At 37.1% G+C, this 23,900-nt stretch overlaps 1 protein-coding gene across 4 annotated transcripts in view; it reads right to left on the bottom strand.

Annotated features, from left to right (window-relative positions):
- The window catches only part of STK39 (serine/threonine kinase 39), an 81,853-nt gene that overhangs the window by 32,394 nt on the left and 25,559 nt on the right, over positions 1 to 23,900 (bottom strand). For all 4 annotated transcript variants that reach the window (XM_085066544.1, XM_085066545.1, XM_085066546.1 and 1 more), the window contains exons 4-13: positions 23,537 to 23,678; positions 22,001 to 22,056; positions 20,274 to 20,383; positions 20,072 to 20,173; positions 19,747 to 19,880; positions 16,442 to 16,490; positions 16,270 to 16,335; positions 2,670 to 2,792; positions 2,509 to 2,541; positions 453 to 520 (exon numbers count right to left, since the gene is read on the bottom strand). In XM_085066544.1, coding sequence (XP_084922670.1) covers positions 453 to 520; positions 2,509 to 2,541; positions 2,670 to 2,792; positions 16,270 to 16,335; positions 16,442 to 16,490; positions 19,747 to 19,880; positions 20,072 to 20,173; positions 20,274 to 20,383; positions 22,001 to 22,056; positions 23,537 to 23,678 — 883 coding nt within the window. The remainder of the gene's footprint in view (positions 1 to 452; positions 521 to 2,508; positions 2,542 to 2,669; positions 2,793 to 16,269; positions 16,336 to 16,441; positions 16,491 to 19,746; positions 19,881 to 20,071; positions 20,174 to 20,273; positions 20,384 to 22,000; positions 22,057 to 23,536; positions 23,679 to 23,900) is intronic.

The following is a 23,900-nucleotide window of genomic DNA, read 5'->3' as shown; positions in this document are numbered from 1 at the left end:
TTAACTAAGTACAAATTTAAGACAGGCAACATATTTGTATCCATTTTCTATAATACCCATCACTTCTCCACAGTGGCTGATCAAACTTGCCAGTGAAAAACATTTTGAGAAGGCAACTTGTAATACAAGTATGGTTTATTTCTGTCAGAGGCTGACTGCTGAAGTGTGAAAGAAACTCATTAAAAACTTCTCACTGTGATTCTGCATTATAAGAAAAAAAAGAAAGAAATACTTAATGAAGGGTACACTTAGCCTGAAGACACATTCATATTCTGCTTTTCATTTTACACTATTTCAGTAAGCAATTAAAAGACAGCAATTAGTCACAGAAACACTATCCATACTGGTCATACTGGGAGATTACAGACTTCAGCACTGACTTTATGTTAACCCTATGAAATTAATGAGGGAGATCAAGATAATACAGATAAATAAATAGAAGAATCTCTTACCTTAATCTTAAGACAAGATTCACCGCACATGGAACTTCACTATATTCCTCACTAACAGCAGGCTGAGACTATTAGAGAAAAAGGCAAAACATCTTGTAAAGGATGCCAAAAGGAAAAAAAAAATCACAAAAAACTTTCCATGCTAACAGTTTGAAGTTAGCACAGCATATTTAACACATTCTCTAACTCTCAGAAACCCTTTAAACACTTTCAGTACGCAGTCTAAAATTTAGCTGATACCAGTAAAATTGCCATATTTTTATTACAGAGAATCAAGTAATAGATAAGGCCTGCATTAAAGCACTGAGTATAGCAGCTTATAATCCACCTTGCATCAAAGCACCAATAATCTATTAAATAATATGTACACAGTGAGAATACGAAACTGCTACTCACATTATTTTTGTGTAGCAGTTTTGGTTGTTAAGGAAGTCTTATATCTACCCATATGCAAGGAACTAGTAGCATATCAAAGCAGGTATCACAGCTCGGAGAATGTCTCTCACAGAGAAAAATCAGGAACACTGATATCTTTCACATTATCACTCCTCCCTCACACTGTGATATCCTCCCCAGCTCTCAACTAAAACTTGTATGAAGTCTCAAGCAAAAGTGTATCCTACATACAGAGTGCACCAGGCTCACCTACCCTACTATGATTTCATACCCAGCTTGGCATATTGTCACCACTCACAGAACAGCCTGTTCAAAGGTTACAAAGGGTTCAAAACTCTTCCCAAAATAAAGACTTGCATCACAAATTTCATGACACTTTTATCAACAGTTTTCTATATCACAGCTACTTAAAAGTAAGTTACACAAGATCCATATTTTTGTCTGTGTATTTTCAGCAAACATTAATGAATACTTGGAAAATTATTTATCGCAGTCACTAAAATGATAGCAGGTTTTTTTCTGCTTCAATTAAATTCCTTCCATTCATATAAACTACTTCTATTATTTCTGCATCTTCAGCAGAAGACATGTTATGTCAATGTATAGGAATGTGCATGCCAAAGACCCAAGAGGCACGCACCAACCGTGACAAGATGCACTAGTCTTAGCTCCAAGTCATCTTCTAGAGCATTTCAGCAAACAAAAAATCAACAGAAGACATCAAGCAGATGCTTTTTCTCCTTCATCAACTAACATTTTTATTATGAGTTAGCTGTATAAACTGAGGAGCAGATTATATATATGAGTAGATATGAGTTCCACAAGCAGTAGAACTCGAACATCTAAGACAGAAAGACTGTGTGGTGAAAGTCTTTTTTTTGTACTCAGCTTACACAAGGTATCTCAGACGCTGAAGCGCTGTGTAAATTAGGTCTGCAATGGAGAGACTTGGGTCATCACAGGAGCTAACAGGACCAAATCTGGCAAGAAGCTGCTAGGTTTTCAGAATCCTCTTACACCAATGGAAATCAGAGAATCTAAAATTGCAGGTGCAGTGGCAAGGGTCACTCACCCAAGGAACAGACAATTTTAAAAGACCATTTAGTCTGTATGACATAATCCTACTAAACAATTTTTTATAGCAGCGATGCTTCCCACACTCAGCACAGGGCCATGAAATTCTATATGGTATTTTATTCTTCTGAATTCATCTAATATGCTTCAGTACTGAACTATTTTACTGTGTACAGAAGGAAATATTTTAATTATAAGCTCCATGTCATGTTATAAATCCTAGGAAGAAAAAATTATTTGGAGATGTTCTGGTTACTCCAACACACCCTTCATTATTCTGATAAAGACAACAATTAGTGTGATCCAGTTATAAAGATTCATTAAAAACAGCCATATTACTTATCTCCATGAATTCTCCAGGGCACAAACATAACATGACTGTTAAATTCCTATCCATCTTATCCCCGGTGTGCTCAAGTTCATTGTTGCAGGCACAATGGCATAAAGCTCTATCCTTACAAGTACTTGCCATACAAGGCTGCAGAACAACACTCCCACCTCAATTCACATTTTTAACAGCATACATGGAAAAGAAATCCCTTCACTCAAATGCCTGGAAGAAAAAAATTGATAAAGACATTTTTACCTCTGTATTCTCCTCCTCTTTCACTCTTCGTGACTGGAAAACAAATACAGTGAGAGATGAGCTATGCAGTTTTATGCAATAAAGATCCAAAAATACTAACAATTAACATAAAGACAGAATATCTTGCAGAATGTAAATGTCTTGGCACAAACAGAAGGTACCTTTTCCTGAGAAACAGCAGCTTTGCCTTCCTCACTCTTCTCATCCATTTCATCATCACTCCATTCCCAGTCCCCATCTTCCGTTTTATGGAGGTGACCACTCGAACCTGGCACTCGTCTGACCTACCAAAATATTGTTTACCATTACAGAGACATCTTTAGTCTTTATAATGTTCTGGTTAATCAGCAATTATTTGCTCTTTTTATTCTATATGCTTTCATTAATTTGCTGCAGGAGCCACTAACATTCTAAAATGTCTCACCTCCTTAAGCCAATGGGAATAGCTAACCGATACAAAATTCATATAGGGCAACAGAGCTTGGATATATTTTACAACCACTTAGGAACAAGCTCAAGTAGATGACAACTGCTTACTGCTTGAAATGAAAAGAAGCTATTCAAGGAAGAAGTTACACAGACTTCAAGATTGTTCTTGGGACAAAAGTCTTAAAAACTTTGATTGCTCTGCTAAAAAGCTGTAAGATTTGTAGAGGTATTAAGAATACTTTAAAAGTAAAGTTATCCTTATTAAAAAAAAAAAAGGCTACAGCTGTATGCAGCCAGAGAACATGCAGTTCATACTCCAGAACTTCAAATGCTCATTCAAGTAAGCTCCAAGGTGCCATAATTTAAAGCATAACCTTTCCAATTACAAGAATGGAAAAAAGTTATTTCGGAAAACAAATCGGTAAGAGAAAAAAAGGAACTAAACACTAAGTGTTCACAAAATACAAAAGAAAGAGCTAATTTGGCAGAAAAGTGGTTTCAGGCCAAAAACAACTGATGGAGAAGATATCAATAAAAATAAATTTAAAAAATAAGTAACTAGATGGTCTTAGCTCAATATTGCATATCCTGTCTGCCAGCATCTGTAGCATTATACAACTGTCTGGTTTAACCTTAGTTTTGCAGATTCCTATCTGTGTGTTTCAATGTCTTGCATTGTATAAGCATTCATCAACTTGGTTCTATTGGTTGGTGGCAGTGATGAAAAACACAAAACAGGGAAAAAACTAAATACAAAAATCTAGTCTCTGACTAGAAAAATTACAGGCATTTTCAACATAATGAAACTTACAAAAAAGACTAAACTGGTATTAGCTCTGCTTTAAACACCCCCAGTTGCTGCAAACCATAATGTGCAGAGAGATGCAGCATGTGATATAAAATTCCAGCTGCTTCTAAATCCCATCAGGTACCATATCAGCAAGATGCATGGCATGAAAATAGTATAGAACACTTCAAGTCTAAGACCATGAGCTTCCAAGAAAACTGTGATACAGGCATTCATACAATTTTTCAAAAGCAGATTTTCACAGAGCTGGGCACTTATGCTATTTCTGTACTGGGTTTGGGCCAAACACAATTTGGAGCTGGCTGGCCTGACACCACAAGAGCATGAGTGATAGAAGCCCTCTTTCAAAACCTTGTCCATACATGAACAGGTATCTTGAGGTCTGTCTGGACTCTACCACTCTTCTTTCCTTCACTTCACAAACACCCACCTGCTCCTCTCCCTTCCCTTCTGCACATATAGACTAAACCAGAGAAAAGGGTGATGTTTTCAGAACCTCAGCACACTTCTGTATCTCCTTCAGTCCTTATGATATTCCTCCCTTACACCTCTTCCTCGTAAAACCAAATTAGAGTGCCCCACTGTTTCTCCACATTTTGTACTCATTTGTGTCTGAGAAGAGGGGACACCTATGCAGGACAGTGGGAGAACACCCTACTCTATCCCTTGAGGGACAAATTCTGCATTATTTTCCCTACTCCCCATACCAAGCTTCTAATGCCTGAATTTTAGCCTAGCTCGGTAGAAGCTTGGTAGAAGCAGCTAGTGTGCATTTGGGAGGGAGAACCAGGCAGACATCAAAGGAAGCAGTAGCACAGCAATTCTTTACTTAGCTGCAATCAGCCCAGGCACAATCAGTGGGCTCTTACTGCCTACATCATCAGGGATCAGCACAGACACAAGGTAATCTAGCAGGCAATTTGCCTGGTGCTTGTGGATGTAATTTATTATCCTTCAAGGACTGAGGAAGGCTTTTGTTTACCAGCACAGGCATCTTCCAAATAGCTCTACACAAACCTAGAAGAGGACATCATCCTCAACTAAAAACATGTTTTCCAGCAGAATAGGATATAATGGTTTACAGACACATTCAAACACTGCATTGTGCACTAATCAATATCTCTCCTGCTTCCATTTTCAGTTGTTTTGAAGACTTATTCTAAATAGAATTATTTTAATGGGGCTTAATGATGCTTGCATCATTTGCAGAGAGTTCTGGGAGAAAACTTTACTGATTAAGATGGAGTGCATTTCAAGTTTTTAAATAGATTGCCTTTTAATAAACAATAAACAAATGTCTCAAGGAAAAGAAAGTTAGTACAAAGCAAAATACCATGTTAAATTAAATTATTTTCTTGGGAGGTTTCTGAAAGCAGAAAAACAAGTTTACTGGTACTCTGTTTCAATCAGACTGATTCCCACCAGCACACATATTAACAGGAAAGAAACTGTAATTTCAGCTAGAGCAAAGTACCTAACCTATTCAACTTTCAAATATATAAGTTGTTGTCGGCAACATTTTTTTGGTGTGTATGCTTAACACTTGCAATGGTCACTGAACTAATTTGCACAATTTTTTTACTAGCAAGCCTGACTTTGCTTAGACTCAGTTCTGGTTAAAGCCATAAAGAATCAGTCACATATGGAGGGCATGGACCCTAACTAGGTGAAAGACAGAACATGAGTGGCACACCATGTCTGCAAATAAATTGTCTCTGTTCATCGTAAACATCTAACTCTAATATCAGACATTGGATGGAAATATATATAATTTATATAACATATTAAATTTCTGTTCTGACTATCATTTGAGATACTACTGGAAGACTGATATCACAGGCAGCATGCTTGCCTTTCACTCTAATAATAATTAAAGCATTGAGGCAATTAAGAATATTCTATATACTTCTCCTGATACCCTGCCACAGGTCTTCCATTCCACAGACAGAAATAAAGCAGCAAACATATGAAGCTATTTATACAAGGGCACAAAGCAAATCCAGGACAGAATGTGAAACCAAAACAAACTTCTTGTGTATCTACTGAAATAAGAAGCAAGTTGGTTTACATTTTACATTGCATGCAGTAGCCATACAAATGCAATTTCCCCATCAGCTTCAGTCAAAATACACAATATTGATAATTCCTTATGCTAAAACTGTACAGCTCTCAGGAAGTAATTCAGAGGGAAAGGAAAACAAATTAAAACATGCTCAATTCTAATGTAGATTTTACTCATTAAAAACCTAAATGATCCTTCAAAAATAGAAACTAAACTGAATCATTACTTTAGCTAAAAAAGAAAACAATGAAAGCCTTCAGTTTTACAAGACAAATTCACACATATTAGAAAACATATTTCACATAAGTCAGAAGATACCAGAGAATAAAAACTTTATTTGAATTACTCGCAGTTAAACTACAGCCAACACAAAAGCAGCTCAGAACATTGTAATGTAAAATAAAAAGCAGCCTCTGGGAGGAAAAGCTAAACAAGCCACTGCCACCATTACCCCAGCTGTGGAAGAAAGACATTATGTACATCAGTTAAACAATGAGTGAAAAAACATTAATAACCACCACAGAATATTAGGCATTATATTATTAGTAGTAGTATTTTTGTATATGTTGTTCCTGGTTTAAGCTCACTGCAGAATGAGCAAATAATACAGTCACAAAGATTTAAGTATAAATTAAGCTGCTGACAGACCTATTTGTCCCCACCCTTTTAAAGCAGGATACAGATAAATTAACATTCTCTGCCACCAAGCACTAGCTTTCCAGGAGAATGTGTGTTCACAGATGAACAGGGCAACTGTAAATCCCACCCAGTGGTCAGCCCTAACCAGCCTGACACAGAGAGAGCTCCAACAGCAGAATGCAGAAGCTGCCCACATTTCCCAAGGCCTGACGAAAAGAAAGCTACAACACAGGGAAGCAAAACATAAATTGTTGTCTACTAGGCACTGATGTGCTCGCTACACATAGATGTTAGAGACTGGGGAAAGAAGAATCTATTATTCATTACTGATTCTTTAGCTACTGCAATCTCTTTGCAAGTTTATTTTTGTAAAGTGACAGCGAAAGGAATGAACACTTTCTGAACACTAAGAATTTTCTTCTTCCTTATTCATAACTGCTTAAAACAGCAAAGAACTAGGCCCACTTACAGATTTGTTATTTTATTTCAGTGTCTAAATTTAATAAATAAATAAATAGAAAGGATTCACTGTGGGATACCAATGCATGCACATTAAGCATTACTGCATTTCATACATGGTACAGCACATGATTTTAGACTACGTTTCAAATCTATTTGTCAGCAAGAGCAATATTATGCACCTACTGTATTTTTCCTCATTCTGCAGAAAGATGACTGAACTAGTAACATTGACTTTCCCACCATCTGAATTATTTAAAGCACTCCTATTAAAGTCTCTGGCAACTGAATATTTGTGATGGAGTCCTGGATAGATTTAGACCAGCATTTTTAAACTTTGTTCCACAGAAGGAGTATGATGACCTGAAAGTATGGTAAGTAGGATACATTTGCATAAGCAAAATTGATGGCACTAATGAGTACTAGTATTCAGTATCATGGAAGGTGCCCTGCCACCCTCCATATACCGAAAACTTAGAGCCCAATTTAATTTCTCCTGAATTCCTGGAAAGTAGCAAATGTGTAGATTCCACACATGTAAAGTGTATCTGCAAAAGTCTTCGTGTAACCCTGACACTGCTTCCTACTAATTTCTAACTGGATAATTGTCAGTGCTGTTGCTCATTTTTTGCATTTGTGTATCTCTACAGAGGGCAATCTATTTTTTAATTTTTTTGTTTTTTAAACACATATCCTTCCAGAAATACAGCAACTTAGCTTTTTCTGGAGATAAAATTGTCTTTTATTTTACCATGGATGCCCTTCGGCTACTTATGCTAGTACAGCAGTCAAGATACACCCAATCTGATATGCCCCAGAGAGCTGTAATGACAAGGTGGTTATATAAACACCTCACCCTTTTCATTTTCTGCAGTCTGTCCTCATAAAAGCCTAAATTTGACTTTCAGGCAGAGAAAAAGACAGACCAACCAACTGATGCTGTATACCTTCACCTCACACTGGTTCTTACAAGAGACAGGAATTCCACTGTTACACAGATCTCAGAAGACCTTATAGAACAAATACACTCGTTAAAGTTTGAATATTTACTTGGTAATTGATAAGGAGAGGGTTTTTGCATAGCCAGTGGTCCCCTCCTCTTTTGTTTTTCTTTAATCAGAATTTCCAAGAGCTTCACTTCTCATGCAACTTCATGAGAATTATTTATAAAACCAATTCCCATGCCAGTTCCATGCTAGTTATTTTATGGAAAGAACAATTACGAGGAATAGGACATTACTGAACAGTTTTGGTTTTAGCACCACACTTTGCTCTGTGTATTTATCTCCCAAAAAATCCCTAGACCGGTTCCTTCCATACACAGCTTAAGCCTATAGAGCAAACAGATTTCATCATTTCTACCTTTCACCATCTTGCAAACCTTCCCTGAATGTTTCTTAAGACAAAAAAGCAAATTTCAATCCCCATCCCTATGCATTTATTTTTATTCCCATGCAACAAAGAAAAGCAGCCTATCGTATATCCAATCACGGCACAAGTGCTTTCATTAAAACAGTTACATCTTTAATCACAGCTTAGCACTTGAGGTAAAAGGCATTAAGTCACTTTCTACAACATATATTAATACAAAAGAACATTGTTCTTACAGCATAAGAACACCTACACTGTAATCACATTTTTTGGGGGGAAAAAAAACCTACAAAAACCTGAGGTCCAAGACAGTGCATGAGTTCCCACATGTTCACATCATCCTTTGTTGAAGAGCTGAAGCACTGCCTCAAGAGAAGGCTTTTTCCCATCCAACCCAGTCTCACAGCTCATGTGAACATCCTAATCCCTTCACTGCTGACTACTCTTAAACTCCTCTGAATTCATTATATTATCATCAAGTCTTATTTTTATTCTGATGGAAGCCACAAAACTGCACATTTTCTGAATGTGTTTTACTCAATTCAAAGTCCTGTTTTTTCTCACCAGGCTATCATTATTAATGGGATGTACTGCTACCTTTGTAAAAAAACACTCTGACATTTCTGCTTTGTAGAACTCAAAAGGTGTTAAGATACCACAGTAATTTGGTGTTTGTGTCCCCTCTTCTGAAACCACTCTGCATACTGCAAATATCACCATCATAGAAAAAAACCTCAGTCTTTGTTTTTCTCCTGTTTGGGAAAAAAGACAGAACTTGCAGTGTTTCATACTCATACGCAGAAACAATTGGAATATTCATTATTGGAATCAATTACACTGGCAGCCTAAAGTCAAGAAATGTAAGATCATTATATTTTTCTTCATGAAAGAACACTGAATAAAGGAGACTATTTTGCACTGAACAGGGCTTCTTCAGCTTTCTACTGGTTCTGTAAGAGCAGCCTTTTTAAGGGATAAGACAGCAGCAGTCAACAAAAAACGGATCTCTGTTTAAAAAAAAAAAAAGACCATTTGCTTTAAATATTGATGGTACTGATCTGTTTTTATGAGCCAAACAGGATCATGCTTACATGATGACAAGTGTGACACCCGAGGGCATGGCCATCAATTGAGAAGACTGATGTGAAATCTTACCTACTCTCCCAATTTAGAAATGGAATTCAGTGGAGCTACCAGTGAGAGGAAAACAAAGCCATTATTAACTGAAGGGAGAGGTGGTGAGGGAGCACATCCCTGCACCTCTAGAGGAAATGACAAAAAATCATTTTGTCATAGACGGTGAATCTATCAGTACACCAAGTCCTTCCCTGCCCCCATTCTGGGGGATTCCTTGTCCAATGCCCTCACCCCTTCCCACCCTTCACCAATTCTTCTGCTGCCCAGATAATAGTGCTTAGAGACAGCAAAATGTAGCAGCTCAAAGTAGGGACACTATTTTGTTACCAAAACCTCTTGTTTACAAGTGCAGGTAATTCCCTGAACTCCTAATTCTGCTTTCCAAGAACATGAGGTTTTACCGAAATACTGCAACATACTTAAGATCTCTGCTTTCAGCCTGAGTCCAAAATTTGAATCTGATTTTGCTTTGAGAAATTGCAGTGTTGCTGAAATTCTAGTCACATGGGAAATGTGCAAATTTAGTAACTCAGTATGATTTCTGGTTTTCAGACGCTTTTTCTCCATTAATGAGTTCCGCTACATAAACTTCATTACTGAATGTTATTAGCTGCAAGTAATTCTTTCATTCACATTTTAACAATAGCCCTTTCAGGCATGAGCATGTACCTGTGCTGGGGAGGATGTTTTCAATTAATTGTGCACAGGACATACATTGCTCCATAAAAGTATCACTTCACCTCAAACACAAGGAATCCCAAATGGCTATCAGGCATGACCTGATGGCTAATTCACACATGCAGTGAGAGGCTCTTTTCTCTTTTTCCTCTTTCTTTTCCCTGCCTGCTCCCCTCAACCCTTCCAATCAAATTAAGGTGCCAAAGCCAAGAGGGTACCTGGCAAGAATCAAAGAAAACAAATCAAAGATATAGCAAACTGGTGAAGTAACTCAGTATTTTGAAAGACGATGAAGAGAGAGAAAGATCCAGATCTTTAGAGCTTTCTTCCTCGTTGCTCAGATGAAGGCATGTCATGATGGTGAATCACTACTAGAAGACTTTCCACTAGAGGGATCACTAGATCCACCTTGGTAATCATCATTTTCCAATTCCAACATGCTTTTCTATCATCCAAGCTATTTACTTTCTTAAAATAACCAGAGGTGAAAAGAAAGAAGACAAATACAGCCTCATGTAGGGCTTTCATTATTCAGTAGTAGCAAAGTCATTATAAGATGGGTTTCACTGTCAGCATTAGAGACACATTAAAGAATATTTAGGAAAACACTACTGTAGAATTCAAAGAAGAATTTACTATGACTTTCACTTACTTTCAAACTCAGAGGCTTGAAAGTACCATTTCAAGGTGAAATTCTAATTCCTACCCTTTTCTTTTTTCTCCAAGTTTTCTATTTACTTATATACATAAGAGAAATTACTATAATATACATTCTGCATTCCACCTGAATTTATTCAAGACATTTTAAAAATATTAAGGTGATCAAATTAAAACTTGAAAGCAGTTCTCAAAAAAAGTTATAAATTAACATAAAAATTATTAACAGAGATCTGCAATTTTTATAAAATCGAATTTTCCAAAGCCCCGGTGTTTCTATTTTAGTCAGATATCAAGAAGCAGCATGCGTTCAACCAGCCTGCAGCATTTACAGCAGCAGAGCTGGAGCGAGACTGCCAGCCTGTGGCTCGAGGCACAGCTCGGGCAGGATGGATCCCACAGCTGCACAGCACTGCCTGCGGCTGCCCTCTGCTGCCGGGAACTCCCTCACAGCCCTGCTGGGTGAGCATCCCTGACACTGCCCTTTCTCCACACACACCGTGTGACTGTAGCTGCAGATGCAGCTGGTTGAATAACCTGCTCATGGAGCTGTTTCTCAGAGCTGAACAGAAACAAACCATTACTGTTCCAGCCCTTCTTTCTGCTCTGCTGGCCTTAATCTACTTGTTCTGATTAAAAGCTTGACGTTTTTGGCTCCAGCCATAATTTTAACTCCTTAAGCCAAGAGCACTTCAACAGCACTTTTTGGAAAATAGTCCCCCAGTTCTGAAAGTTTCAACAGCATCTATAAACACTAAATACTAAAAGCTACTGGTCTATAGAGAATAAAGCTCTCATTATACACCAATGCCATATCAGTCCACGTTGAAGATGTTTTTGAACAAGTCAACAGGTCGTGAACACAACGTTAGCTACGGATCAATGCAGCTACACAAGAGGCAGCAACTCACTGCAAGAATGAATTCTGAAGTGGAACCATGACAGCCCATGAACTGGAACACGCCTTCCAATGGGAAGAGGGCTACTTTTTAACAACTAAGATGAATCATGTATGAGCCTTTAAACTCTGCCATAACAAGTAATACAAGTTATTTTAGATATACATATGGCTATCTGAACTACAAAGGCACTCAACCAAGCCATGGCTGGTTTCAAAGCTCACCTATTCTGTAACAATTAGATCCATTTGAGAAGGCACAAAAACCAACCTCACAAATGACCATACAGATGGTAAAAGCACCCTATGAAAGAAAAGATGGACAAACCCATATACTGTACAAAGTTTCTTGCATCTAATGGCACAACTACATGCTGGCAAAAACACTAAGCAATCTTCTTCCTTTATATGAAATATTAAAACAAAGCTGGTGCAACTGCATATGTCTGCCCCTCAAAACACTTTCCACTTTTACTACCCACTAATGCAGGCACCGCTTTCTGACGGTGAGTTTCTGTCAAATTTACATTTTTGGAAAACGTGTTTTCATTAAGTTTCCCTTCCAACAACTTCTTGAAAATAAACAAAATACCTGGCATGGTCTGAGGGGCAATTTCTCCTTTATTTTTTTAGTAATATTTGACACTATAAACACAGTTCTATTATTAATTTTTTTTAATTTGTAGCAGTGTTCTGGATAAAATGAACAATTAATCCTCTGCAATGGAGGGCCCTCCCTCACACAAAGCCTTGCCAAGCACATATTTTTAGTTCAGCTGCTGCTTTCCAGAAAAAATATTCCAGTATAGCACATGTCCCTTTACTTTAAATTGAAATAAGCTTTCCTTAAAGAAAAGAAAAATTATTATACTATTTTATTAACAATCTGAGCTCAAGCTCATGTTCCTCTCTGCTTTTCAATCCAGCTGGAGTCCCGCTGTACTAACATACATCACTAGTGAGATGTATTATCAGATTAAATCCATTACTGAAAAAGGAAGTGCTGTACATGTATGTATTGCTGAGGTGCAATCATGCTGTTATAGCTGTCCAGGAAATCTGGGATATAATGATATTTTTCTCATTAAATGCAGGGGCTTGATGATTTCTTATATAATGAAACATGACCATTACCTTAAAATAGCTGCACTGAGGAGCTAGAATTTCAACCCATCCATAAAGGCATTTTTAGTGAAGTATAATAAAAACTGGTATCACTCATACTAATCATCTCTTCATGCTGTCACAGGCTTTTCCCACTAACATACAACTCTCAGCTCTAAAAAAAGGTTCTATTAAGAGCACAATGCAATACCAACATTCCAAAAATAGAATTCAAGCCCTATTATTGCTTAGGGGTTTTTTTAACTAGCAGTACTTCAGACAGCAATAAAATGAAATGCAGATACATGATTTTTCCCCCGTTCGCTTTGTAGAAGTGGCAGTCATGCTGGAGAGCTCAAAAATTTAAAAAATAGGATTATAAAACCATAAAATTGACCCAAGGCCTTTGGGCATACAGAGTACTTACAGTTATAATTAATTTTTTAGTGTGACAAGATTTGAAAACTGACTGTGGAACTCTAAAAGCTGTTTCAAATTTTAAATTGCTCTCTTCCAATACAGCAATCCTAATCACAAATGAAACAACTTAGTGTTCAGTTCAAAATGAAAACTACTTCAGCACGTGTTAATAAATAGTATCTGTAAACTCTTAGTGAGCTGTTTTACACCTGTAGCACACAGCCCTCCTCCAAGCAGGACTGGGCAGGCTGCTCTACCACCACGCCATCTCACCAGGCAGAGGCACAGGGCTGTCAGGGCTCCTACATTTATATCAATGACACAAGTGTGGCTTCAGAGCATGTCCCTGCTTACCAAACTACACTGAGCTTGGACCATTCATCACAGCCTTTTCTCCAGCTCTTCTTGACACCAGCAATGCTCTCACAGGTGAGCAGTGCCATCAGTGAAACCCAGTAAGAACCTGCACAGTGTAACACTCATTCCTGTGAGTCAGGACCAATATATATCTCACCAGGTCCTGCTCAGGAAGAGGCAGAAGACGCTCCTCCTGGGTAAAGTGGTTCAGCATTATCCTTAAGTACTAGGCTAAGACAAGGACGAAGGACATAATTTAAAAATTAGCAGAATTAAAAGCAAAGGAAGAATGGAACAGGATGAACATGTGCACAAAAACAAAGCTTACAACTCTAATGTTAAACAGTATTTTAAACACACAATGAAGATGCTGATTAATTATCAAATTGGGATTTAAAGCAAGACACATCTTTACAGCACCAAATGTTTTCCTCACACGTGCAAGACCTGTGTACCTGAAATTTGTGAAATTTCAGACCCAACTGAAACCCAACTCAGACCCAAGCTCATATTTAGCAAAAATAAGCTGCTAAGCATAAGCTGTAAAGGCAGAAGCAAAACATGTGAATACTATGTCAAAAGAGAAGAATTTAAAGTTAAAACTAAACTGAGGCTGGAGTTCTGGGCAACAAGGCAAAGCAATTATACATGTGGTAAATGGAAGAAAAATTAAATTACCGCAGGGCAGATGTGACATCTGTACTAGCAGTGGTGCTACAGATCATTAGTCATAGGCATTTTACACCAAGTGCTACAGAAGATAATTTAAGCAGTGATGACACCAGCTCCTTCCTATCTACTGCCCTAGTGACATTAGCTTTTCAATTACAGGGTTACTTTTTCCAAGAGCAACCTCTTAGACATTTTACATGCCAATGTTTAAGCAACCAAACTCAACTTACACAAGCTTTTTAAACAAAACCCCGGAGTTTTATTAATAAAGTACATTTATATTTCATGGTGTCTTAAAATAGCAGTTACATACAAAGCTCTAACAAGTGAATTAAACTTTAAATCCCCAATGAATTTTAATATTGTGTCCTTTTAAACTATAAATAATTTAGCATTTTTGGTAGCTAAAACCAAAGTATTTTTCCATGAATGATGTAACTAGACGCATTAATTTGTCTTTACCACCATATAGCTTTGATGTCTCAAGATTCACACTTTTTTTAAATTAGAAAGAATTGTCAAAAAAGTAACTCAGAGAATTATTTCTGGTGGTGTAGGGGAGGCTATCCTGCATTCCCTTTGCAATTCCAAGTGCTATATTACCTAAAGAAATAAGTATGGGTGCACGTATGCACGAGTTAACAGAGAGTCTGTAAAGCTGAGCTGAGGATAAGCTGGGAGCAGACCCCTCAGGAGGCACATGCTCTGTCAGAAGCCTGGCTGACACCAGCACATGTAACTCACTCCTGCACACCCGACGTGTAAAGCGAAACCAGTGACTGGTTTTCTCCAGCTGGATCATTTTTTATGTGGGCATTGCTGCCACCGCACGGACAAACCCTGAACTCCTCCTTTCCCCTCAGGTGCAAACCCAAACCTGCACAACGCCCCTGCCACAAACCCTCTCGGCATCCTTCCTACTCCAGCCTCTCAGAGCCCCTGCCAACGATTTCCCACAATTACTTCTATACAGAAGAAGATTTGAAGGAACTTGAAGCACTCAGAGCTTGCTGACTGTCTCTTCCAAGTATGAGCTGCTGGCTGTCAGAACATTTCAGTGCTGCAGAATTACACCAAAAAAATACTCCCAAAGACAACAGAAAATCCTACAAGTTCCAGCCCAGGCAGCTGCAGCCTAACTGATGTGGCAATAAAGGCTGACACAGCTCCTTTTCTGAAATGTCCTCCTCAAAATATCCCCCAGAAAGCCTGCTTTTAGAAAGTGGGACTCACCACAGTACTCTGTCACCTGCAGAGGCTCAGCAGTCTCCATGCAGGCTATGCAGTCTCTCATACGCAACAGACATGGTGAGTTAAGTCACGACACAATGGGAAAAGGGAGTTCCACAGTTCCTCACACACAACAAACAGGAGCCCACATTCATTCCTGTTTCTTACTTCTTATGAACAGTAGCTTGCTTCATATTTAAAGGTTTTACAATACTTACCTGTTAGGAGTTAGTATTTTTTGTATTCTGCTGCACATGACTTGGTAAGCTCATTAATACAAGTGCCAAAGGCACCACATAAATACCAGCAATATGCCTTAGCTGTGGGTTTAACTCTGTCACCTGTGGAATAAGGCTCCACTAGTCTGAAAAATTCAGCAGCACTCTTGCAGAGTTTTGACCTGACTTTTTGGGAGGAACATTTGAAATAATCCAAAGAACCAGGCGGTTGCCAATAAATACCATTTATAGTATCTTCACCCTTTCTCTAGGGGATCAATGAAGATATGAATTCTGCAGTTTATGAACCTGTATGTTTGCAGGTCATCTTTTTTTTCTCCCCAACTACTTCACTTGTAGCTTCCCAACAGGAAGCGAGACAAAAATCTCATCAAGTATGACAAAAGTCATGTATCATTTTGACAAGGCCAGAAAGGAAGTCAAAATGCCTCAGGGCTTCCTAGAGAAAGCAAGGCTGCAGAAAACATTCATTCAACATTCACTATCTTTGAAGGACTACATTAAAAGCATTGCTCAGTCAGTCAACTAAAAAGGTAAGGCAACTGAGGAATCCCTGCTTTCTCTTCCACACCAGTCAAGAAAAATATGTGAATACACTCACCTTTTTTGCTCTTTGTGCTATATTAGGTGTTCTAGTGAGAAGCTTTTCAATCAGGTATTCTCTATTCTGCAAAACCAACATTTATTAAGTTAAAAATCAATATGAGGAAAGAAGAAATTTCACATAGATTTTAAGGCAGAGCAAAATTTACTCATAGGGTTAAACGTTTTACCTTGGCTTTCTGGAAAAATTTGCATTTTAAAAGTTCTGCTGCTGTGGGCCTGAAAGATCAATAATAAATTAGAACAGAAAACAAAGACCCCTCTCAGTGAATACAGTACAAGACGTTAGTTAAATGGTACGTCTCTAATACTTTTGAATTAGTACTGTATGAATGGGGAATGAATGATAATAGCTACTGAATTAATTCACACAAACTCACTTACCACACATGAAAAAAATTAAGCCTCTCTATGGCAAAAATACCAAAAAAGAGAGAGAAAAAAAATCAGTCTCTTAAGCTGCCAATTTTCCCCCTTTTTTGTTCAACACAAATGCATTTAACCTTTAAAAAAAAAACAAAAACAAACAAAAAGACCCAGAACACAAAAGAAAGTCAGGTATTGTTTCCTTCCCCAAATGACTCTATGAATGCAATTAAAACTTTGCTCCACAGCAAGAAAAGCATAATTACATTTTCCAAACAGCAGCACCAGTACCTCCTATTGGCATTCTTTTACTTCATTGATGTCAGCAGGTATTCTCAAGAAACTATACTGACACTATTAGCATGATGCATAAACCAAAGAGAGTCATCAGGATCATCTTCCAATCAAGCAACAAATACAAATCAAAGCAACAGCTGTAAGGTAAAAACTGAGACACTTCATTTTTACTTGCATTTCTAAGTCTATTTCAGCATTTCCAACAGATAACCACAATCTCACAGCTACCAAAGTGATCCCAACAGCAGGTTTTGTCTCCCTAGCTTCAGGGATCCAAAAGGCTACTTATCTAGCCAAAGCCAGACTCTGGAGAGAAAGTGAAACATCTCTTGGGATGAGATAAAATCCTCCATTATTTCCATCAGGAGTCCATCCAGGACTAAGTTTGACACAGCTAAATTTAGGGAAGTCAGAATCTTCAAGATTCGTTATTTCTAAATGAACAGAAGCAACATCTGCTCTACTCTTCCATTTGAATTTCAGCAAGAGATTGAATACAGCACAAATTAGGTAACACAGTGGGAAAGCTTCCATTTAGAAAATCTCCATCTGAAAAAACCCCAAAATCTGACCTACTTTATTTCGTTGAGGACAGATCTGAAAAGTAAGTGAGCAAAAGAGGAGTAGTAAATAGACTGTAAGTATATATCAGTACACCCCTGCAAGAAATAATGAAACAACTCGACATTAACCAAAAAATTCAATTTTTTGACAGACAGTGGGTTCCATAGAGCATGTATTTTTTTTCACCTCCAAAGCACCAAATTCTACAATAAAAGAGCTCTGATTAGTGGTCCTGTGAGACCACCAGACACAGCAGAATTTCATACATATATCTTGTATGAGCAAAAAGGAAGGGAAACCATTAAAAAGAAAAATCATCTGCTGTGTCAGAGTTTTTAAGTTCTCAAAGTACAGTAGCATCACATCCCATAACAGGGCTATGCACACTTAAAAGCTCCATTTTAGTACAGTTTTGTTCAAACTAGTGTTCTCCATTCCTCTACCACTAATTATGCCAGACACTTCTGAACTGGTCTGGACATGCTTTCTGGCCCTGTTCTTCCACACAAGCTGCGGCAATGAATTGCAGCTGATGACTGTTAGCAGCATCCTTGGCACTGGGGAGAGACAGAAACACCCACATACAGATCCCCAAAAGAGAAACATCATAGTCTGAGACAATAGCAGTGCAGTGGCAGTCCTAGAATTTGCCACAAAGAGCAAGCACTTCTCCCACAACTGACATTGATGGCTACTGGAGGTATCTCTGTGTAAATTTACATCCTGGCTTGTAAGAAATGTGAAAAATAACAATAACCCCCAAGATAAAAAAAAATTGCTCTATTCCAGTACAGAGTAACTGGCACACAGATCTAAGTGTCTATGTGCTGGCCTAACTGCTCCATTCAAGGCAATCCTGAGTATGAAGATATTGAATATGTTTTAATAAATGCATAAATTCAAATAAGTACCTTAAACACTAAAAAGTTTCAACACCAATGCCTTTACTACAGGTCAGGTAACTCATCATTATGTATTCAATGAGACACGGAAAATTCATTTTATTTACTTCTCATTACTTCATAGCAATTTGATATTGCCCTGAAAATTGCTGGATACTGGAAACTAAAAGCAGCTTGATTATCAAGAGCTTGATTATCCATTATTATTATTCATTCCTACCTGTAAGCAGTCAAACTGCAGCACTAAGCTCAAAGTATCAGGACTTGCTACTAAGACCAAAAGGGTAAGGGGTTTGGGAATCTGAAAGCAGTACACAAATGATCTCTGAGTGAAATAAAAATTTTCAAGTATTTCAAGAATAAAGATGCCACAATCTTTTTTTTTTAATTACACTTGTTATCTTAGTATTCCTGCTGTCACCTTTTTGATTTGACTCCCTACAGCCATATTCTGGACTCAGGCTAGCATTACATCAGGAAGTACATACCACAAAAGACCTACAAAAACAGGATTGGTCTCTCAGAACAATCTTTCCCCATAAATAGTAGCTCTGAAACTCTAGAAAACAGTGATATACTAAGTACCTTAGGAAATAATGTTAATTAGGATGTGCTTCCTACAATTCTTCAGCAACAGACTACAAAAATGGGTCTGCATAAAAATGAATAAATAAATTAATCACTCAGGGAACTTGGGACCTCAACTATGGTTTTGGAATAGATGTTTAATACTTTCATCATCTTGGCTATTCAAAAAACATAACAAGAAAGAATGAACAGCAAAGACAACACGACATCCAATTCCACACATAAAAACAAGAAAAACTCAACAAGCTTGGAGCCCCTAACTTTACAGTAAAAAATAAATACATTTTTTTGTATGTAATTTTCTCTGGAAATATCCCAGTTTAAAGCAACACTAAGTTATGTCACAAAATGAGAAAAATCAACATAAAATTATTTATTTTTAATTTCTTTTAAAGGCCAAGAGAATGACATATTTGGTTACCAACAGTTCTGTTGATCAATCTGAACAGTCTTGTTAGAACTGTGCACAGTATCAAGATTTATATCTTGATTCAGATGAGAAATTAAGATGTAGAGCAAGGGCTTTTGTTTGATAGGAGTTTAACTCAATACTGTGTTTAAGTATAAATACATTAGGTTAACAACCAGAAGAAGCAAACTCAAGGGACAGTTAAGAGGCAATTTCTTCTCTCCAGATGGAGATGACTGAAGGCTGCTATTTACAAAGTCCAAAACATACACTTTAAGATTCTGACACTGTAACTTCAAGTAGGCTACATATTTTAAGAAATAATTCTACTGTAAATGGCAATACCTACCTTTTGGAAGGATCTTTTTGAAGGCATAATGAGATTAGTTTTCTAAAGGATTTGCCATACTTTTTCATCATCTCCTTGTCCTCTACACCAGTCTCTAAAGTGGGAGGGTCATTTTGAAGCGTCAGCATTAACACCTAAAATAAACCCAAAAATGAGGTGTCGTAAGCAAAACCAATCTGAAACGTAGAAATTAAAAGAGAAGAAATACTCCATAAAAGACATCTATTTAGATACCTCAGTTGCTACTGAAAATGAAGTAGCACTAACTATCTAGCAGCATTAATAATACAGCTAACAGCATTAAGTAATACAAAGTGATTGTTACTTTCATAGGAGGGTATTTGTGATAAGGTGCTGCTCCTGTTGCTAACTCAATGGCTGTTATCCCAAAACTCCACATATCGGCCTTGAAGTCATAACCTCGCACCTGAAACAGAACCAGAAGGGAAAATCAAGGAAGTAATGTCTCAAGTTCCAAAATTAAAAGAAAAAAAATGTTTGAAATTTTTTATTAGCATTAGAAATACCTGCTCCATTACTTCAGGGGCCATCCAACAGGGAGTACCAACAAATGTTTTCCTTACTTTGTTACGAGTAACATCACCTCCGGTAGCTAAAAATGCACTAACACCAAAATCTTGAAAGAGGGAAAGAGGAAGAAAGTTGAAATCTTTTTAACTACCAATAACAAAGCAAAAAAAAGGTTTTATTTTTAGTTAATTTTAGAAATGAAGTCAGTTCCTAAAAGTATACTTATAGAAACTCTCCATTGCAGGGCTGACCTTTGCTCCATGACACACTGGTCATGAAATGCTATTGAATTGAAGGTATAGTTTTATCAGGGAATATACTCTAAAACATCTTCTTGAAGCAAGGGTTGCATCTGCTGTTGTTCAAAGACAAGGAGCTTTTCTGCATAGCAACTAAATATAAATGTGATTTGAACAAGAGGGAATATTATGAGTAATTTAAATATTTATGGGAATTTGACAAACCAAAGACAATCAGCAAAGTCATCTGTATTTAATGTAGATGTGTCAAATGTATTTAATAGTAGACCAGGACATGAATAGCTTTTTTCCAAATTCTAAAATAGAAATTAAAAAAACAAAACAAAACAAAAAGCTCAGTGTTCTGTTAACCCATTACTACATCAGTGACAGCTGTATGGGAGAGGTAAGTGGAAGAGAGAGCAGGTTCCCAGGGTATGCAGAAATACTAACAATTTTGAATGGAGCTATATGAAGAGTATTTGTTTCAACTGTACTATTTACAATCCAGTTATACTGAAATAGAGTAGTTTACTATAGATTTCAATTTATTTCCTATTGCTTTCCTATTGTTACCTGATTTTAAAGTTGAAAAAAAACCAAACCTCCAGAAACTACAGAAAAATGTAGTTTTATCATTATTTGACATTGGCATATTAAAGCCCTTAAAATACATGTTTACATGGTACTTCACAATCATCATTTATATAAAAAATACAACTTCTGTCTATAGCCATCTTTATTCCTGAAGGCTACGAAACACATAGATTTCAATGCTAGGTCACCCACAACGAATTGCAGAAGGCCTGGCAGTGTGCTGGGGGAAGGGACAGGTATCACCACTGCTCCCTCTGTTCTCCACATAATCTGATACCACCTTGAGAGACGGGATATGAGCCTTGTTCTTACGAGACCAAATAATTTGATTCTTACGGACTACAGCTCAAGAAGCACATCAATGCATTCAGAGGATGTTTAAGATGCTAAACTGTATCCAACAGATACCACTGCAAGACAAAGGGCAGATATGCCAAAAGCAATTCTCAGTGAGATATATCTCACGCATCTCAGTGACTAGTTAACTCATAGTCAAGTCCTTATGAAGGGCAGTACACACAGGATTTTGGATCCCCAAAAACTATTACAATTACTTGCAGAAGTAAAGGCAATTAACAGAAATATCAGTTTCTACCATTTGCAAGCTGTTTAGGGAGCATGAGTGAATCAAATGAAAACATTAAGAGGACACTAGAAAGTTTCCTTATATATTTGATGCAACACAGAGAAATACTGAATAATTTTTGAGTTACATTTCAATAAGCAAGAATCCTGAAATCTGAAACGGGGCAACTTGTGGCTGCAGCACCCCAAAAAGAATAGTTAAAAGCCAGCAGAAAAACTTTTCCCCTTGGTATCAGCTGCCCTTGATCCGGCTGCAATTACCTTTTTCTTTTATTTATCCACTACTCCACTACCACCATTACCTGCTATTTGTACAGAGCCATCCTCACCCAGAAGAATGTTGCCAGCCTTCAGATCTCTAGAATGTACAAACAGGGGTTAGCATGAAAGTACATATGGCACATTTTATACAAGCAAATAACTATTGCATGCTGAATACTTTCACAAGATAGGATTTTCAAATATAAAACAGAAAAAGGAAGCTGAAGTATTAAATGTAACTAAATAGCATTAAAATAGAGAGCAGAATTCAAAGTCTCACAAATTTTCATGTATAAAAAGACCAGAATTCAGCTTTAGCATAAAATGAGCAGATTTTAAGATAGATATTTTCAGAGATAGATTTTAAGATAAATATTTAGGTCCAAAGTCTGTTTTAGTACCTTTTATAAATGTATTCTTATAAACTGAAAGCTTTCAGGGCTGTAAACCAGGAATTAATGTTTTTTCACATCCAACTGCATCACTAATGAAAAAGAAAAGTTGAAAAAAAATTCTCCTCTTCAATCACTTCAGAGAAGAGACCTATCTTCAACGAAAGTAAATATACTGTATATTTCTACCCAATTAAGCTATTGAAGCTCAGGAATAGAAGCCATATTTTGCTATAGGGTACAATAACGAAAAGTTACTTGGCACTGAATGTGTTAAAAATTTAGTATGTGTTTAAGTCAGTAATATCCATTTAACACCCTACTGACACGTAATGTTAAGAAGAAAATTTTGTGGTTGTTTTGGTTTGGTTTTTTTTTCATAGAAACATGCACCCCATTCTTAATGCACAGTTTAGATCTGTCATACAGAATCTATCATAACAATTAAGACTTGAGAAAATTACTGTTTCCAAGTTTTATTGAATTTACATTACTACTTATAGAATTATATATAGAACAATTAGAACACACTTCCAACAATCAAATAGTGGGAACAACCTCTGGGTTGCTACAGCAGGTATGTATACACCACCCCAGGGGATCTGCACAATTTACATGGAGGAAGTCAGTGGAGAGAGTATATACAGAAGAGAGCAATCACTAGATGCATATACACTAAGATGCAGCTCCCCAGTACCAATCCCAGCTTCACATGTGGTCATAAAAAAAGGTTGGTAGAGTTGTAATAGATATTTACTATTTATCAAGAAAAAAAAAAATTTACATTTTTACAGAAGTCCCCAGCACCCAATATTACAGGTTTACTGGGCAACACAATAACCAAGTCACAAAACATATCCCACAAATTAGAATCAGATTAGGTAGCTGGAGCACCAGCAAACACAGGAGTACAGACCACAGTTCTGGGATTCTTATCACAGCACAGACCTATCCAAACTAGAAGAGAGAGACAGGATAAAGACCCAGGAAAGTACTAAATATCAGTGACCAACTGCACCCAAGATTACAGCATCTGCCTGAGCACGATCACTTGATAATTACTGATCACATTTATGGTATATGAAAGAGGTAATACAACTTGCTTAGCTGAGCAACTGCAGCTGACCAGAATCAACAAGCTACAGTCAATTTTGAAAATGCTTTTCACTATGTATATGCTCCTACCTGTGAATTTGCCCATTCCTGTGTAGATAGTCTAAGCCCTCCAAAACTTCTTTAAGAATTGTTGCTATTATGGGTTCTTCAAGTACACCATTTTTGTGCTCTCCTCTGTTGACAATATACTTTATTATATCAAGCATTGAACCTATATTGCAGATTCAGGACACAAAAAAAAAAAGCATATACAAAGCATTACCATATCAGATTCTTTAGAAAGTTGTATTTCTTCATTCTTTCGATGCTACTGGAATTTAAATCTTTGCATGTATATGTAAATATTTCAGGTAACTAGCTCTTAGAGTAAAGCTCACTACTAACCCATTCAAACAAGATACAGAGAACTGCTTTTGGTCAAAAAAACATAACA

This window comes from Lichenostomus cassidix, chromosome 7 (genome assembly GCF_008360975.1).
Source record: "Lichenostomus cassidix isolate B80296 chromosome 7, HeHo_3.0, whole genome shotgun sequence".
NCBI classification, from domain to species: Eukaryota; Metazoa; Chordata; class Aves; order Passeriformes; family Meliphagidae; genus Lichenostomus; species Lichenostomus cassidix.
This window is presented reverse-complemented; position numbering and strand designations above follow the sequence as displayed.